This window comes from Oncorhynchus kisutch, unplaced genomic scaffold, assembly GCF_002021735.2.
Source record: "Oncorhynchus kisutch isolate 150728-3 unplaced genomic scaffold, Okis_V2 Okis02a-Okis13b_hom, whole genome shotgun sequence".
Taxonomy (NCBI): domain Eukaryota; kingdom Metazoa; phylum Chordata; class Actinopteri; order Salmoniformes; family Salmonidae; genus Oncorhynchus; species Oncorhynchus kisutch.
In genome coordinates this window covers 10,820,627-10,840,626 of record NW_022261979.1, presented here as the reverse complement: position 1 = coordinate 10,840,626, position 20,000 = coordinate 10,820,627, and the positions used below count along the sequence as shown (strand labels likewise).

The 20,000-nt window shown below is 46.7% G+C and overlaps 1 protein-coding gene across 2 annotated transcripts in view; it reads left to right on the top strand.

Annotated features, from left to right (window-relative positions):
- The window catches only part of LOC109886022 (RNA-binding motif, single-stranded-interacting protein 3-like), a 68,573-nt gene that overhangs the window by 45,115 nt on the left and 3,458 nt on the right, over window positions 1–20,000 (top strand). The window contains exon 2 of one of the 2 annotated variants that reach the window (XM_031811724.1): window positions 14,724–14,896. In XM_031811724.1, coding sequence (XP_031667584.1) covers window positions 14,724–14,896 — 173 coding nt within the window. Of the gene's footprint in view, window positions 1–14,720; window positions 14,897–20,000 lie in introns of both variants that reach the window. The other variant, XM_031811723.1, reaches the window with a different exon arrangement.

Below are 20,000 nucleotides of genomic sequence, written 5' to 3'. Positions count from 1 at the left end.
TCTGTAACCTGACTCATTACGTCTAGGGGTCCTAGCTACATGGTCTGTAACCTGACTCATTACGTCTAGGGGTCCTAGCTACATGGTCTGTAACCTGACTCGTTATGTCTAGGGGTCCTAGCTACATGGTCTGTAACCTGACTCATTATGTCTAGTGGTCCTAGCTACATGGTCTGTAACCTGACTCATTATGTCTAGGGGTCCTAGCTACATGGTCTGTAACCTGACTGTCTAGGGGTCCTAGCTACATGGTCTGTAACCTGACTGTCTAGGGGTCCTAGCTACATGGTCTGTAACCTGACTCATTACGTCTAGGGGTCCTAGCTACATGGTCTGTAACCTGACTGTCTAGGGGTCCTAGCTACATGGTCTGTAACCTGACTCATTATGTCTAGGGGTCCTAGCTACATGGTCTGTAACCTGACTCATTATGTCTAGGGGTCCTAGCTACATGGTCTGTAACCTGACTCATTATGTCTAGGGTCCTAGCTACATGGTCTGTAACCTGACTGTCTAGGGGGCCTAGCTACATGGTCTGTAACCTGACTGTCTAGGGGTCCTAGCTACATGGTCTGTAACCTGACTCATTATGTCTAGGGTCCTAGCTACATGGTCTGTAACCTGACTCATTATGTCTAGGGGTCCTAGCTACATGGTCTGTAACCTGACTCATTATGTCTAGGGGTCCTAGCTACATGGTCTGTAACCTGACTGTCTAGGGGTCCTAGCTACATGGTCTGTAACCTGACTGTCTAGGGGTCCTAGCTACATGGTCTGTAACCTGACTATCTAGGGGTCTTAGCTACATGGTCTGTAACTGACTGTCTAGGGTCCTAGCTACATGGTCTGTAGCCTGACTGCCTAGGGGTCCTAGCTACATGGTCTGTAACCTGACTGTCTAGGGGTCCTAGCTACATGGTCTGTAACCTGACTGTCTAGGGGTCTTAGCTACATGGTTCTGTAACCTGACTGTCTAGGGATCCTAGCTACATGGTATGTAACCTGACTGTCTAGGGGTCCTAGCTACATGGTCTGTAACCTGACTCATTATGTCTAGGGGTCCTAGCTACATGGTCTGTAACCTGACTCATTATGTCTAGGGTCCTAGCTACATGGTCTGTAACCTGACTCATTATGTCTAGGGGTCCTAGCTACATGGTCTAACCTGACTCATTATGTCTAGAGGTCCTAGCTACATGGTCTGTAACCTGACTCATTATGTCTAGGGGTCCTAGCTACATGGTCTGTAACCTGACTGTCTGGGTCCTAGCTACATGGTCTGTAACCTGACTCATTACGTCTAGGGGTCCTAGCTACATGGTCTGTAACCTGACTCATTACGTCTAGGGGTCCTAGCTACATGGTCTGTAACCTGACTGTCTAGGGGTCCTAGCTACATGGTGTAACCTGACTCATTACGTCTAGGGGTCCTAGCTACATGGTCTGTAACTGACTCGTTATGTCTAGGGGTCCTAGCTACATGGTCTGTAACCTGACTGTCTAGGGGTCCTAGCTACATGGTCTGTAACTGACTCATTACGTCTAGGGGTCCTAGCTACATGGTCTGTAACCTGACTCGTTATGTCTAGGGGTCCTAGCTACATGGTCTGTAACCTGACTGTCTAGGGGTCCTAGCTACATGGTCTGTAACCTGACTCATTACGTCTAGGGGTCCTAGCTACATGGTCTGTAACCTGACTCGTTATGTCTAGGGGTCCTAGCTACATGGTCTGTAACCTGACTCATTATGTCTAGGGTCCTAGCTACATGGTCTGTAACCTGACTGTCTAGGGGTCCTAGCTACATGGTCTGTAACCTGTCTAGGGGTCCTAGCTACATGGTCTGTAACCTGACTGTCTAGGGGTCCTAGCTACATGGTCTGTAACCTGACTGTCTAGGGGTCTTAGCTACATGGTCTGTAACCTGACTGTCTAGGGATCCTAGCTACATGGTCTGTAACCTGACTGTCTAGGGGTCCTAGCTACATGGTCTGTAACCTGACTCATTACGTCTAGGGTCCTAGCTACATGGTCTGTAACCTGACTCGTTATGTCTAGGGGTCCTAGCTACATGGTCTGTAACCTGACTCATTACGTAGGGGTCCTAGCTACATGGTCTGTAACCTGACTCGTTATGTCTAGGGGTCCTAGCTACATGGTCTGTAACCTGACTGTCTAGGGGTCCTAGCTACATGGTCTGTAACCTGACTCATTACGTCTAGGGGTCCTAGCTACATGGTCTGTAACCTGACTCGTTATGTCTAGGGGTCCTAGCTACATGGTCTGTAACCTGACTCATTATGTCTAGTGGTCCTAGCTACATGGTCTGTAACCTGACTCATTATGTCTAGGGGTCCTAGCTACATGGTCTGTAACCTGACTGTCTAGGGGTCCTAGCTACATGGTCTGTAACCTGACTCATTACGTCTAGGGGTCCTAGCTACATGGTCTGTAACCTGACTGTCTAGGGGCCTAGCTACATGGTCTGTAACCTGACTGTCTAGGGGTCCTAGCTACATGGTCTGTAACCTGACTGTCTAGGGGTCCTAGCTACATGGTCTGTAACCTGACTCATTACGTCTAGGGGTCCTAGCTACATGGTCTGTAACCTGACTCGTTATGTCTAGGGGTCCTAGCTACATGGTCTGTAACCTGACTCATTATGTCTATGGTCCTAGCTACATGGTCTGTAACCTGACTCATTATGTCTAGGGGTCCTAGCTACATGGTCTGTAACCTGACTGTCTAGGGGTCCTAGCTACATGGTCTGTAACCTGACTGTCTAGGGGTCCTAGCTACATGGTCTGTAACCTGACTCATTACGTCTAGGGGTCCTAGCTACATGGTCTGTAACCTGACTCATTACGTCTAGGGGTCCTAGCTACATGGTCTGTAACCTGACTCGTTATGTCTAGGGGTCCTAGCTACATGGTCTGTAACCTGACTCATTATGTCTAGTGGTCCTAGCTACATGGTCTGTAACCTGACTCATTATGTCTAGGGGTCCTAGCTACATGGTCTGTAACCTGACTGTCTAGGGTCCTAGCTACATGGTCTGTAACCTGACTGTCTAGGGGTCCTAGCTACATGGTCTGTAACCTGACTCATTACGTCTAGGGGTCCTAGCTACATGGTCTGTAACCTGACTCATTACGTCTAGGGGTCCTAGCTACATGGTCTGTAACCTGACTCATTATGTCTAGGGGTCCTAGCTACATGGTAACCTGACTGACTCATATGTCTAGGGGTCCTAGCTACATGGTCTGTAACCTGACTGTCTAGGGGTCCTAGCTACATGGTCTGTAACCTGACTCATTATGTCTAGGGGTCCTAGCTACATGGTCTGTAACCTGACTGTCTAGGGGTCCTAGCTACATGGTCTGTAACCTGACTCATTATGTCTAGGGGTCCTAGCTACATGGTCTGTAACCTGACTGTCTAGGGTCCTAGCTACATGGTCTGTAACCTGACTCATTACGTCTAGGGGTCCCTAGCTACATGGTCTGTAACCTGACTCATTACGTCTAGGGGTCCTAGCTACATGGTCTGTAACCTGACTCGTTATGTCTAGGGGGCCTAGCTACATGGTCTGTAACCTGACTCGTTATGTCTAGGGGTCCTAGCTACATGGTCTGTAACCTGACTGTCTAGGGGTCCTAGCTACATGGTCTGTAACTGACTCATTACGTCTAGGGGTCCTAGCTACATGGTCTGTAACCTGACTCGTTATGTCTAGGGGTCCTAGCTACATGGTCTGTAACCTGACTGTCTAGGGGTCCTAGCTACATGGTCTGTACCTGACTCATTACGTCTAGGGGTCCTAGCTACATGGTCTGTAACCTGACTGTCTAGGGGTCCTAGCTACATGGTCTGTAACCTGACTGTCTAGGGGTCCTAGCTACATGGTCTGTAACCTGACTCATTACGTCTAGGGTCCTAGCTACATGGTCTGTAACCTGACTCATTACGTCTAGGGGTCCTAGCTACATGGTCTGTAACCTGACATTCCAACCTATGTTTAACTTAAACCCTAAACCCCCTAGAAATATCATTTCACGTTGTGGTAGAGTACGCTGCATGGTGTGCAACTTGGTTATGACATCAGAGGGTTGTTGTGTTGTTGTTGACAGCATCAGAGGGTTGTTGTTGTGTTGTTTTGACAAGCATCAGAGGGTTGTTGTGTTGTTGTTGACAGCATCAGAGGTTTTTGTGTTGTTGTTGACAGCATCACATGGTTGTTTGTTTGTTGTTGACAGCATCAGAGGGTTGTTGTGTTGTTGTTGACAAGCATCAGAGGGTTGTTGTGTTGTTGTTGACAGCATCAGAGGGTTGTTTGTGTTGTTTTGACAAGCATCAGAGGGTTTTTGTGTTGTTGTTGACAGCATCAGAGGGTTGTTGTGTTGTTGTTGACAGCATCACATGGTTGTTGTGTTGTTGTTGACAAGCATCAGAGGGTTGTTGTGTTGTTGTTGACAGCATCAGAGGGTTGTTGTGTTGTCGTTGACAGCATTAGAGGGTTGTTGTATATAATTATGTAAGTGTATAACCTGGTACATCATCATCGATTCAACACTGGCCTTAGTGGAGGGACCGTATGCATCAGGAGATTCTCCTGCTCTTTTCTCTATTGGTTAATGAAGGTGTGATGTGTTGGTCCAGCAGACTCTCTATTGGTTAATGAAGTGTGATGTGTTGGTCCAGCAGACTCTCTATTGGTTAATGAAGGTGTGATGTGTTGGTCCCAGCAGACTCTCTATTGGTTATAATGAAGTGTGATGTGTTGGTCCCAGCAGACTTTCTATTGGTTAATGAAGGTGTGATGTGTTGGTCCAGCAGACTCTCTATTGGTTAATGAAGGTGTGATGTGTTGGTCCAGCAGACTCTCTATTGATTAATGAAGGTGTGATGTGTTGGTCCAGCAGACTCTCTATTGGTTAATGAAGGTGTGATGTGTTGGTCCCAGCAGACTCTCTATTGGTTAATGAAGGTGTGATGTGTTGGTCCCAGCAGACTCTCTATTGGTTAATGAAGGTGTGATGTGTTGGTCCAGCAGACTCTCTATTGGTTAATGAGGGTGTGATGTGTTGGTCCAGCAGACTCTCTATTGGTTAATGAAGGTGTGATGTGTTGGTCCAGCAACTCTCTATTGGTTAATGAAGGTGTGATGTGTTGGTCCAGCAGACTCTCTATTGGTTAATGAAGGTGTGATGTGTTGGTCCAGCAGACTCTCTATTGGTTAATGAAGGTGTGATGTGTTGGCCCAGCAGACTCTCTATTGGTTAATGAAGTGTGATGTGTTGGTCCAGCAGACAAAGAGTCCCTGGATTCATAACAGATGAATAATGTGATGAGATGTTGGTGTTGGTGTGTGTGATGAGATGTGTGTGTTGGTGTGTGTGATGAGATGTGTGTGTTGGTGTGTGTGATGAGATGTGTGTGTTCGTGTGTGTGATGAGATGTGTGTGTTCATGTGTGTGTGATGAGATGTGTGTGTTGGTGTGTGATGAGATGTGTATGTTGGTGTGTTTTGTGTGTGTGATAGATGTGTGTGATGAGATGTGTGTGTTGGTGTGTGATGAGATGTGTGTGTTGGTGTGTGATGAGATGTGTGTGTTGTGTGTGTTTGTGTTCGTGTGTGTGATGAGATTGTGTGTGATGAGATGTGTGTGTGATGAGATGTATGTGATGAGATGTGTATGTTGGTGTGTGTTTGTGTTCGTGTGTGTGATGAGATGTGTGTGTGATGAGATGTGTGTGTGATGAGATGTGTGTGTGATGAGATGTGTGTGATGAGATGTGTGTGTTGGTGTGTGTGTGATGAGATGTGTGTGTGTGTGTCTGTGATGAGATGTGTTTGTTGGTGTGTGATGAGATATGTGTGATGAGATGTGTGTGTTGGTGTGTGTGTGATGAGATGTGTGTGTGATGAGATGTGTGTGTGTATTATGAGATGTTTGTTGTGTGTGTGTGTGTGTGTGTGTGGTGTGTGTGTGTGTGTGTGTGTGTGTGTGTGTGTGTGTGTGTGTATGAGATGTGGGTGTGTGTATGATGAGGTTTGTGTGTGTTAATGAGATGTGTGTAATGAGATATGTCTTTGGGTTGTTTGATGAGAAGTGTGTGTGTGTGATGAGATGTGTGTGTGTGTATGTTGAGATGTGTGTGAGGATGTGTATGATGAGATGTGTGTATGTGATGAGGTGTGTGGCACGGGGGTGTTTATAGTCCCTTCCTCAGTCCCTTCCTCAGTCCCTTCCTCGGTTCCTTCCTCGGTCTCTTCCTCGGTCCCTTTCTCCTCTCGGTCTCTCCTCGGTCCTTTCCTCGGTCCCTTTCCTCTCTTCCTCGGTCTCTTCTCGTCTCTTCCTCGTTCTCTTCCTCGGTCCCTTCCTCGGTCTCCTCCTCAGTCTCTTCCTCAGTCTCTTCCTCAGTCTCTTCCTCAGACTCTTCCTCAGTCTCTTCCTCAGTCTCTTCCTCAGTCTCTTCCTCAGTCCCTTTCTCAGCCCATTCCTCAGACTCTTCCTCAGTCCCTTCCTCAGTCTCTTCCTCAGTCTCTTCCTCAGTCTCTTCCTCATTTCCTTCCTCAGTCCCTTCATCAGTCCCTTTCTCAACTGTTCCTCTGAGAGAAAGGACAGGATTGCAGCTCTGATCCTAAATAGACTCAATTATTTCCTCTGCCTTCCTTCAGGAAGCTGTGGACTTGTCCAGAACAGCTCTCTCTCTCTCTCTCTCATTCTCTCTCTCTCTCTCTCTCTCTCTCATTCTTTCTCTCTCTCTCAATGCATTCTGGGAGTGTTTGTAGTTGAGAGGCTGTGTGGAGGTCTCTGTCCTTACTTCATTTCTTTATTCTTTCCTTGGTCTTTTCTTTCAATTGTATTTTCTATGTTTGAGATTCAACGCACTGTTAGATTAGCGGTACCCGCTGATTTCATTCAAAGTTAGGGAGGAAGAGGAAGGAGTTTTAGTTTCCTAGGGTTTGACCGGTGTGGTGTGCACGATGGCTTTGCAGCATAGCATGGAGGACATGCTGTCTCCTCCGCTGTGTGTTCCTGAGAACGGAGTTAAGGTGGAGGAGGCTCTGCTCGCGGTCGGTGAAAAGGTGGGAGCTGAATTTATACATTCTGCTTTCAGAATGAACAAAGCATTGCTGTGTTCAGGAAGAGAGTACATTTAGTGGGCAGGCTGATTGCAGGTGGAATATTTGTAAGGGATGTGTTGGTGCCAATTTCTCCTCTTTCGACTCCTTAGATTAAGGTGGTAGTTGACAAAATCTACTTCTGTTTATTGCGGATAATCAAATTTGTTTGGTAGGTTGGTAAGTTTGGTAGGTTTTGGCAAGTTTGGTAGGTTTGGTAGGTTTGTAGGTTTGGTAGGTTTGATAGTTTGGTAAGTTTGGTAGTTTGGGTAAGTTTGGTAGGTTTGGTAGGTTTGGTAGGTTTGGGGAGAGGTGAAGGGAGAGGAGGAGGGGAGAGGTGAAGGAGAGGTAAGGGAGAGGGAGGGGATAGGAGGAGGGAGAGGTAAGGGAGAGGAGGGGATAGGAGGAGGGGAGAGATGAAGGGAGAGGATGAGGGGAGAAGATGAAGGGAGAGGATGAGGGGAGAGGTGAAGGGAGAGGATGAGGGGAGAGGTGAAGGTAAAAGAGGAGGGAGAGATGAAGGGAGAGGTGAAGGGAGAGGTGAAGGGAGAGGAGGAGGGGATAGGAGGAGGGAGAAGTGAAAGGAGAGGAGGAGGGGAGAGGTAGAGGGAGGAGGGGAGAGATGAAGGGAGAGGGAGGAGGGGAGAGATGAAGGGAGAGGAGGAGGGGAGAGATGAAGGGAGAGGCAGGAGGGGAGAGATGAAGGGAGAGGAGGAGGGGAGAGATGAAGGGAGAGGAGGAGGGGAGAGATGAAGGGAGAGGCAGGAGGGGAGAGATGAAGGGAGAGGAGGAGGGGATAGGTGAAGGGAGAGGAGGGAGGGGGAGAGATGAAGGGAGAAGGAGACAGAAAGGTAAAGGGAAGCAGTCATTTGAAACCAATTTTGGAGAGGCCTGCCTGCCTGCCCTGCCTGTCTGCCTGGTCTGCCTGTCTGTCTTGGGGTAAGGAGAGGAGAAGGTAGAGACAGAGAACTTCAAACATGACAGACGTCTCCATCAGTCAAACACAAGCAGCTTTGCATCCTGGTATTGTTGTGGATGCTGTTTGTTTCATCTTTCACATTGGTTGCAGTTTCCCCCCAATTTCAACGGTGTACTTTAACTAACCTCTTTATTTCAACGGTGTACTTTAACTAACCCTTTATTTCAACGGTGTACTTTAACTAACCTCTTTATTTCAACGGTGTACTTTAACTAACTCTTTATTTCAACGGTGTACTTTAACTAACCTCTTTATTTCAGCGGTGGTACTTTAACTAAACCTCTTTTTATTTTCAACAGGTGTACTTTAACTAACCTCTTTATTTCAACGGTGTACCTTTAACTAACCTCTTTATTTCAACAGGTGTACTTTAACTAACCTCTTTATTTTCAACAGGTGTACTTTAACTAACCTCTTTATTTCAACGGTGTACTTTAACTAACCTTTTATTTCAACGGTGTACTTTAACTAACCTCTTTATTTCAACGGTGTACTTTAACTAACCTCTTTATGTTCAACGGTGTACTTTAACTAACCTCTTTATTTCAACAGGTGTACTTTAACTAACCTCTTTATTTCAACGGTGTACTTTAACTAACCTCTTTATTTCAACAGGTGTTACTTTAACTAACCTCTTTATTTAACGGTGTACTTTAACTAACCTCTTTATTTCAACAGTGTACTTTAACTAACCTCTTTATTTCAAACGGTGTACTTTAAACTAACCTCTTTTATTTCAACGGGTTACTTTAACTAACCTCTTTATTTCAACGGTGTACTTTAACTAACCTCTTTATTTTCAACGGGTGTACTTTAACTAACCTCTTTATTTCAACGGTGTACTTTAACTAACCTCTTTATTTCAACGGTGTACTTTAACTAACCTCTTTATTTCAACGGTGTACTTAACTAACCTCTTTATTTCAACGGTGTACTTTAACTAGCCTCTTTATTTCAACGGTGTACTTTAATAACCTCTTTATTTCAACGGTGCACTTATACTAACCTCTTTATTTCAACGGTGTACTTTAACTAACCTCTTTATTTCAACGGTGCACTTTAACTAACCTCTTTATTTCAACGGTGTACTAATTAACTAACCTCTTTATTCAACGGTGTACTTTAACTAACCTCTTTATTCAACGGTGTACTTTAACTAACCTCTTTATTTCAACGGTGTACTTTAACTAACCTCTTTATTTCAGCGGTTTACTTTAACTAACCTCTTTATTTCAACGGTGTACTTTAACTAACCTCTTATTTCAACGGTGTACTTTAACTAAACCTCTTTATTTCAACGGTGTACTTTAACTAACCTCTTTATTTCAACGGTGTACTTTAACTAACCTCTTTATTTCAACGGTGTACTTTAACTAACCTCTTTATTTCAACGGTGTACTTTAACTAACCTCTTTGGAATCGTAGGGAAGACGATGCTGGAAAATGTTGAAAGAGTGTGAGGGAGAGGAGGATGGGAGTTGGGGAGGAGGGGATGGGAGTTGGGGAGAGGAGGATTGGAGTTGGGGAGAGGAGGATGAGAGGGGAGTTGGGGAGAGAAGGATGAGAGGGGAGTTGGGTAGGAGAGGGGATGAGAGGGGAGTTGGGGAGGAGAGGGGATGAGAGGGGAGTTGGGTAGGGAGGGGATGGGAGGGTAGTTGGGGAGGAGGGGATGGGAGTTGGGGAGGAGGGGATGGGAGTTGGGGAGGAGGGGATGAGTTTTGGGGAGGAGGGGATGCCAAGGAGAGTTGGGTAGTGGAGGAGAGTGGGGAGGATGGGAGTTAGGGAGGAGTGGAGGGGGGAGGGGAGGATGGAGGGGGAGGGGAGGGGAGGACAGGAGGGAGGGGAGGGCAGGGCAGGGCAGTTGAGAAGTGGAGGTGACTGTCAACAAATAAGTGACCTGTGTGGCTCAGTTGGTAGATCATGGTGTTCACTACACCAGTATAGAAGGTTCAATTCCTGCTGGGCCATACATACAACACATGACTGACTGTTAGTGGCTTTGGATGGCGTTCTGGGATGGCCTTATGGGATGGCCTTATGGGATGGCTTTATGCGATGGCTTTATGGGATGGCTTTATGGGATGGCTTTCTGGGATGGCTTTATGGGATGGCTTTCTGGTATGTCCCAGTAGGTTAATGTCTCTGAGTTGTCCAGATGATGAGATTACTGTGAGAGGAGTCAAATAGGTGAAACTGTGAGATGTTGTTGGAGAGGAGAACATGTGTCAACATACAATATCATTACAGAGAGCTGACTCCCCCATCTCTACACTCCCCTATTCTCTTCCCCTCATCTCCCCTCCACAACCTTCCTCTCATCCCCTCCCCTTTTCTCTTTCCCTTATCTCCTCTCTCCCCTCTCATCCTCTCCTCCCCTGTCAGCCCTCCATACTATATCCTCCCCTGTTACCCCTCCATACTATATCCTCCCCTGTTACCCCTCCATACTTATCCTCCCTTGTTACCCCTCCATACTATATCCTGTTACCCTCCATACTATATCTGTTACCCCTCCATCCTACCCCTGTTACCCTCCATACTATATCCTCCCCTGTTACCCCTCCATACTATATCCTCCCCTGTTACCCCTCCATACTATATCCTCCCCTGTTACCCCTCCATACTATATCCTGTTACCCCTTCATACCCTATCCTCCCCTGTTACCCCTCCATACTATATCCTCCCCTGTTACCCCTCCATACTATATCCTCCCCTGTTACCCCTCCATACTATATCCTCCCCTGTTACCCCTCCATACTATATCCTCCCCTGTTACCCCTCCATACTATATCCTCCCCTGTCAACCCTCCATACTATATCCTCCCCTGTTACCCCTCCATACTATATCCTCCCCTGTTACCCCTCCATACTATATCCTGTTACCCCTTCATACTATATCCTCCCCTGTTACCCCTCCATACTATATCCTCCCCTGTTACCCCTCCATACTATATCCTCCCCTGTTACCCCTCCATACTATATCCTCCCCTGTTACCCCTCCATACTATATCCTCCCCTGTTACCCCTCCATTATTATCCCCTTTCACCCTGCCTTTCCCCTTACCCCTCCATACTATATCCTCCCCTGTACCCCTCCATACTAAATCCAGCCCCTGTCAACCCTCCCAGACTATATCCTCCCCCTGTACCCTCCATACTATATTCTCCCCTGTTACCCCTCCATACTAATATCCTCCCCTGTTACCCCTCCATACTATATCCTGTTACCCCTGTTCCATACTAGATCCTCCCCTGTTACCCCTCGCATACTATATCTCCCCCTGGTACCCCCTCCCATATATATCCTCCCCTGGTTACCCCTGCCCATAACTATATATCCCTCCCCTGTACCCCTCCATACTAATCCTCCCCTGGTTCCCTCCATACTATATCTCCCCCCTGTTACCCCTCCATACGATATCCTCCCCTGTTACCCCTCCATACTATATCCTCCTCCTGTACCCCTCCATTCTATATCCTCCCCTGTCAACCCCTCCATACTATATCCTGTACCCCTCCATACTATATCCTCCCCTGTTACCCCTCCATACTATATCCTCCCCTGTTACCCCTCCATACTATATCCTCCCCTGTTACCCCTCCATACTATATCCTCTCCTGTTACCCCTCCATACTATATCCTGTTACCCCTCCATACTATATCCTCCCCTGTTACCCCTCCCATACTATATCCTCCCCTGTTACCCCTCCATACTCTATCCTCCCCTGTTACCCCTCCATACTCTATCCTCCCCTGTTACCCCTCCATACTATATCCTCCCCTGTTACCCCTCCATACTCTATCCTCCCTGTTACCCCTCCATACTATATCCTCCCCTGTTACCCCTCCATACTATATCCTCCCCTGTTACCCCTCCATACTCATATCCTCCCCTGTTACCCCTCCATACTATATCCTCCCCTGTTACCCCTCCATACTCTATCCTCCCCTGTACCCCTCCATACTATATCCTCCCTGGTTACCCTCCATACTATATCCACCCCTGTTACCCTCCATACTATATCCTCCCCTGTTACCCCTCCATACTATATCCTCCCCTGGTCACCCCTCCATACTATAGCCTGTTACCCCTCCATACTCTATCCTCCCTGTTACCCCTCCATACTCTATCCTCCCCTGTTTACCCCTCCATACTATATCCTCCCCTGTTACCCTCCATACTATATCCTGTTACCCCTCCATACTATATCTCCCCTGTTACCCCTCCATACTATATCCTGTACCCCTCCATACTCTATCCTCCCTGTTACCCCTCCATACTCTATCCTCCCCTGTTACCCCTCCATACTATATCCTCCCTGTTACCCCTCCATACTATATCCTCCCCTGTTACCCCTCCATACTATATCCTCCCCTGTTACCCCTCCATACTATATCCTCCCCTGTTATTTCTCATAGAGAACATATTTGTTAGAGGGGATGGAATGTTGCTCCGTCTCTGCTCTTACTGTTCTGGATCGTATTGCTGAGAACTTAATCCATTCTCTTATAGTACTACCATCGAAGCCTCAGGCACACAGGTGTGTGTGTGTGTGTGTGTTTGGTCTGGTCTGTCTGGGACAGTAATTGTATGGTTGGGTAAGTACAGGCAATATATTAATATCAGGGCTCAGCCTCTGTAGAGAGTGGTGACAACTAGTCATTATCACACACACACACACACACACACACACACACACACACACACACACACACACACACACACACACACACACACACACACACACACACACACACACACACACACACACACACACACACACACACACACACCCTCTATACCCACTCTGTCTCTGAGAGGGAGTAAGTGTAGTGTCATGGATAATTCCTGGAGAAATCAGGAGTGTCTAAATGATAGACAGTGTGTTTTAACAATAGAACATCAGAATATCTTCATTGTAATTTCCCTCATTCATAAAACGGATGGGTCTAATGCTGAATGCTGATTGGTTAAAACCGCATTCCAGCCGGTGTCTATTCCATAAGTTACCACCCGCTAAATCTATGACGTTAAAATGCCTGTTTACTCTGTTCCATCTGACTGCTGCAATCCACTGTCTCATCAGCCCAGCCAGGCAATTTATAAACATTGATCTCCACTATAAAAATCATCTAGACATTATCTCACATTTCTTTTTCGACTAACATTTTGTTTTCAACAGTGGAGATTTGTATAAACCTTGCTGTCTGTCACCCAGACATTTTACCACATTGTTTAAATATTCCGATTCTATCTCCATAGTAACGAACGTGGATATATATACAATGAAATGTCAATTTGGAAGAAAGAAAAGGTCAAACGAAACGAAGTGCAGCTGGTTTTGCAGTCTTTCCAGGTTCAGTTTGAGGTGATTCTGTGAGCTGTGTTGTTGTCTAGCTCCGCTTAAACAACAGTGTCCTGATGAGAGAGCACATTTTCTACGTGAAATCACACCTCGTTAGCTCATTGTTATGGATGTTTCCAAATAACTGTCACTAGAAAACAGCTGAAACTAACGCAAATGTGGCTATTTTGCTGTTATTCTGACTGCGCTGTTTGACGTGACTGTAAGTTAGCCGTAGTTGGCTAGCTAGCTAGCAAGGGATAAGAACGTTGCTAACCAGTATGGCAATGGAACATGAAGAACGAACGACTGGGTCACGTCTCTAGTAACCGGAACCAATAGAACGAATGACTTAATCCATTCTCTTATAGTAACTCTAGTAACCGGAACCAATAGAACGAACGACTGGGTCGCGTCTCTAGTAACCGGAACCAATAGAACGAATGACTGGGTTGCGTCTCTAGTAACTGGAACCAATAGAACGAATAACTGGGTCACGTCTCTAGTAACCGGAACCAATAGAACGAATGACTGGGTCGTGTTTCTAGTAACCGGAACCAATAGACTGAGCGACTGGGTCGCGTCTCTAGTAACCGGAACCAATAGAACGAATGACTTGGTCGCGTCTCTGGTAACCGAACCAATAGAACGAATGACTTGGTCGCGTCTCTGGTAACCGAACCAATAGAACGAACGACTGGGTCGTGTCTCTAGTAACCGGAACCAATAGAACGAGCGACTGGTTGTGCCTCTAGTAACCGAACCAATAGAACGAACGACTGGGTCGCGTCTCTAGTAACCAGAACCAATAGAACCAGCGACTGGTTGTGCCCCTAGTAACCGAACCAATAGAACGAGCGACTGGTTGTGCCTCTAGTAACCGGACCAATAGAACGAGCGACTGGTTGTGCCTCTAGTAACCGGACCAACAGAACGAGCGACTGGTTGTGCCTCTAGTAACCGAACCAATAGAACAAACGATCAGCCGGCTTGGGTAGCAACCCTAGATTTGTGTCGGGACTATATTGATGAAATAGTATGACAAAATTCATTAAAATAACGTTTTTAATTAAAATATGTAAATTATTATTATTTGAATATGTTGGTAATGCCCTCGAAGCCGGTGTTTGGAGGACTGCAGTGACCTTTTGGTTACTGGCCCAACGCTCTAATCACTAGGCTGCCTGCTGCCCCTGTTATATACTGCTGTGTATAATTCTGTAGTTGTAATCTCTCTCTCTCTCTCTCTCTCTCTCTCTCTCTTAGCAGTCCTATGCCCCTCCCCCTTCCACCATGGTCCCTCCCAGTCCCAGCCCTAACAACGGTCACCACAGAGGAAGAGGAGGAGGCTGTAATATGGAGCAGCTCAGTCAAACTAACCTGTACATCAGAGGACTGCCCTCTGGGACCAGTGACCAGGACCTCATCAAACTATGTCAACCGTAAGTGGAGATTTCTCTCTATTAGTGAACTGGATATATCATTACTTTACTACCACCACTGACTGGACTAAACAGGTGAATCCAGCTGAGAGCTATGATCGCTTATTGACGTCACTTGTTAATTCCACATCAATCAGTGTAGATGAAGGTATTCCCAAACTGGGGTAGGCAGGGGTATGCGCAATGCAGTCGGGGTTATGCCAAATAAAAATGCATAAAAATATATATATATAAAAATATCAAAAAACAGTCCATTTATATTTTCCAACGGGGCTATTACATTTGTGTTTTTCTCCTCGCCGGAGTAGCCTTATTTCACTGCCAACAATACAATTCAACCATCTAGTGTTCAGCGAAATAACAACACAATATCAAATACAGGTTGCCTAGTCAAATAATGAACATCCAATCACATTAACCGTTACTCTCTAGTAGGACATCATACTGCTACTACTACTAGGACATCATACTGCTACTACTACTAGGACATCATACTGCTACTACTACTAGGACATCATACTGCTACTACTACTAGGACATCATACTGCTACTACTACTAGGACATCATACTGCTACTACTACTAGGACATCATACTGCTACTACTACTAGGACATCATACTGCTACTACTACTAGGACATCATAATGCTACTACCAGCAGTACTACACCTGCACCTGTCGACCACACAAGTTGTTCTGCTTCCACGAGCACATCCAATGCTAGCATCAGTAATTCTACATTTGTTGTTAGCCCAGCTGGCATGGACACTGACAGTTGTGAATCTGATCCAGCCAAAGAGCTAACGCCCCCTTACCCGGGAAAGCACCAAGCTACTGACCCCCTACCTGGGAAAGCACCAAGCTACTGACCCCTTACCTGGGAAAGCACCAAGCTACTGACCCCTTACCTGGGAAAGCACCAAGCTACTGACCCCTTACCTGGGAAAGCACCAAGCTACTGACCCCTTACCTGGGAAAGCACCAAGCTACTGACCCCTTACCTGGGAAAGCACCAAGCTACTGCCCCCTTACCCGGGAAAGCACCAAGCTACTGCCCCCTTACCCGGGAAAGCACCAAGCTACTGCCCCCTTACCTGGGAAAGCACCAAGCTACTGACCCCTTACCTGGGAAAGCACCAAGCTACTGCCCCCTTACCCGGGAAAACACCAAGCTACTGCCCCCTTACCTGGGAAAGCACCAAGCTACTGCCCCCTTACCCGGGAAAGCACCAAGCTACTGCCCCCTTACCCGGGAAAGCACCAAGCTACTGCCCCCTTACATGGGAAAGCACCGAACCACAGACAGGGACGTTGGACCATCGAAGAGGCGCAAATATGATGAGAACTACATTGATTTGGGGTTCACTTATATTGAGAGTAGTGCCTTTCCTCAGCCACAGTGTGTTATATGTGCTACAGTACTATCTCACAACTCAATGAAACCTTCACTCTTGAGCAGACATTTAGAAACAAAACATGCCAATTTGAAAAAATAAGCTACAGGAGTTTTTTGGTGAGATTTTTAAATGACTTTCGAGTAGTTAGACAAGTATAAAAACAACAGATTAATATGAAGGGGCTAGAAGCATTTTATATGGTGAAAACTATACAGACAATGTCTTCATCAAACAACACTGTTTCACGACACATCATCGCTCCTCCATCTCAAACTGTAAATACAAAATCAAATCAAATGTATTTATATAGCCCTTCGTACATCAGCTGATATCTCAGTGTGCTGTACAGAAACCCAGCCTAAAACCCCAAACAGCAAGTAATACAGGTGTAGAAGCACGGTGGCTAGGAAAAACTCCCTAGAAAGGCCAAAACCTAGGAAGAAACCTAGAGAGGAACCAGGCTATGTGGGGTGGCCAGTCCTCTTCTGGCTGTGCCGGGTGGAGATTATAACAGAACATGGCCAAGATGTTCAAATGTTCATAAATGACCAGCATGGTCAAATAATAATAATCACAGTGGTTGTTGAGGGTGCAGCGAGTCAGCACCTCAGGAGTAAATGTCACAGCTATGATACTACGTAGCCTGACTCAGTGTGTTGGTGTTTTCTCCGCCATCTCTCTGTGAACTAGCAGCTATGATACTACGTAGCCTGACTCAGTGTGTGGGTGTTTTCTGTGTGGGTAGTAGGCTCTGTGATGCCATGTTATAGTTTATACTCAGTGGGTAGTAGGATCTGTGAAGCCATGTTATGGTTTATACTGAGTGGGTAGTAGGCTCTGTCAAGCCATGTTATGGTTTATACTGAGTGGGTAGTAGGCTCTGTGAAGCCATGTTGTGGTTTATACTGAGTGGGTAGTATGCTCTGTGAAGCCATGTGGGTAGTATGCTCTGTGAAGCCATGTTGTGGTTTATACTGAGTGGGTAGTAGGCACTGTGAAGCCATGTTATGGTTTATACTGAGTGGGTAGTAGGATCTGTGAAGCCATGTGGGTAGTATGCTCTGTGAAGCCATGTGGCTAGTATGCTCTGTGAAGCCATGTGGGTAGTATGATCTGTGAAGCCATGTTATAATTCATACTGAGTGGGTAGTAGGCTCTGTGAAGCCATGTTATAATTCATACTGAGTGGGTCGTAGGCTGTGTGTAATGGTTCATGCTGCGTAATGTAGTATCATAGCTGTGTTCTTGACCTCTCACTGTCACCCCTCCTTTTCCTGTGTAGAGAAGAGAGGAGACACCCCTCCCAGCCAGCCAGTCCTATCCCATCCGCTCATCTCTCTCTGCCAGTTCCTTTCCAGACCCTTCCTCACTGATGAACTGCATGGCAGGCGAGCCGCAAGCTTTGGAGGTCCATGCGCCTGTCATCGATGTCAATTTGTTTTTAAATGTAATAAATCCTTTTGACAGTAACCCTCCAAAAAGTAATTCCCTAAACATATTTCATTTCCATATGTTCTAGGAAGCTAAGGGTTTGCTTCAGGAAGTGAAAAAAAAATAAACAAGACAAAACATATGGATTGAAGGTATAAGATGATAAGGGGTCAAGGCTACAAACGGCGCCGGTGAAATGACCGGTGTTGACTCAGGGTTTCAAACGAACATATCAGACCGAGAGTCTAATGCTTCTCAGGTTGTTCTTTATGAGTTTTAGTTTAGAAAAACAACCTCTCAGCAGAAGCGACAGTTACAGGATGGTAAATAAACAGCCGAATTACCATAGCAACATCAGGGAAACTGGGCAGAAGGCAGGAGGGCTTCAAATAGAGCAGATCTGCAATATCTTTCATTGAGCTTCTCGTTCTCCTTAATTGCTGAAGAGATGAACCGTACAGGAAGCTCTGGGACAGGTCGTCTGGATACTGGACAGACACGGTACAGGAAGAGATGAACCGTACAGGAAGCTCTGGGACAGGTCGTCTGGATACTGGACAGACACGGTACAGGAAGAGATGAACCGTACAGGAAGCTTTGGGACAGGTCGTCTGGATACTGGACAGACAACACATTACCAGATGCAATCAGATGATCATTTTTAACAGAAAACATTTTGTTGAGGGCTTTGAACAACAACTAAAAAAGGTTGTTTTGAGATTTTGTTGATAGTGGTGAACCAGCGTATGAGTTCTGTGGTTACAATATCAACTGTCCCTTATCTCTCTGGTATACCTTGGTACGCGTCATTCAGGCCACGTTTAAATCCTGTCCAGTGCAATGGGCATCTAATGCACAATGTCTGGAAAAACGGTCTGGGTTGGGAAAAAGTCAGTATAGAAAATAGTCTGGCCCACAACCTGGACCTCAAAGCCTTGGTGAAAACAGTCAGGCCCAGAACCTGGACCTCAAAGCCTTGGTGAAAACAGTCTGGCCCACAACCTGGACCTCAAAGCCTTGGTGAAAACAGTCAGGCCCACAGTCTGGACCACAAAGTCAGTCTGGACCTCCAGGCCTTGGTGAAAACAGTCAGGCCCCCAGTCTGGACCACAAAGCCTTGGTGAAAACAGTCAGGCCCACAGTCTGGACCTCCAGGCCTTGGTGAAAACAGTCAGGTCCACAGTCTGAGGCACAATGCCTTGGTGAAAACAGTCAGGCCCACAGTGTGGACCACAAAGCCTTGGTGAAAATAGTCAGGCCCACAGTGTGGACCACAAAGCCTTGGTGAAAACAGTCAGGCCCACAGTCTGGACCTCCAGGCCTTGGTGAAAACAGTCAGGCCCCCAGTCTGGACCTCCAGGCCTTGGTGAAAACAATCAGGCCCCCAGTCTGGACCACAAAGCCTTGGTGAAAACAGTTAGGCCCACAGTCTGGACCACAAAGCCTTGGTGAAAACAGTCAAGCCCACAGTCTGGACCTCCAGGCCTTGGTGAAAACAGTCAGGCCCCCAGTCTGGACCACAAAGCCTTGGTGAAAACAGTTAGGCCCACAGTCTGGACCACAAAGCCTTGGTGAAAACAGTCAAGCCCACAGTCTGGACCTCCAGGCCTTGGTGAAAACAGTCAGGTCCACAGTCTGAGGCAAAATGCCTGGGTGAAAACAGTGAGGCCCACAGTGTGGACCACAAAGCCTTGGTAAAAATAGTCAGGCCCACAGTGTGGACCACAAAGCCTTGGTGCAAACAGTCAGGCCCACAGTCTGGACCACAAAGCCTTGGTGAAAACAGTTAGGCCCACAGTCTGGACCAAAAAGCCTTGGTGAAAACAGTCAGGCCCACAGTCTGAAGTTCCAGGCCTTGGTGCAAACAGCCAGGCCCCCAGTCTGGACCACAAAGCCTTGGTGAAAACAGTCAAGCCCACAGTCTGGACCTCCAGGCCTTGGTGAAAACAGTCAGGCCCCCAGTCTGGACCACAAAGCCTTGGTGAAAACAGTTAGGCCCACAGTCTGGACCACAAAGCCTTGGTGAAAACAGTCAAGCCCACAGTCTGGACCTCCAGGCCTTGGTGAAAACAGTCAGGTCCACAGTCTGAGGCAAAATGCCTGGGTGAAAACAGTGAGGCCCACAGTGTGGACCACAAAGCCTTGGTAAAAATAGTCAGGCCCACAGTGTGGACCACAAAGCCTTGGTGCAAACAGTCAGGCCCACAGTCTGGACCACAAAGCCTTGGTGAAAACAGTTAGGCCCACAGTCTGGACCAAAAAGCCTTGGTGAAAACA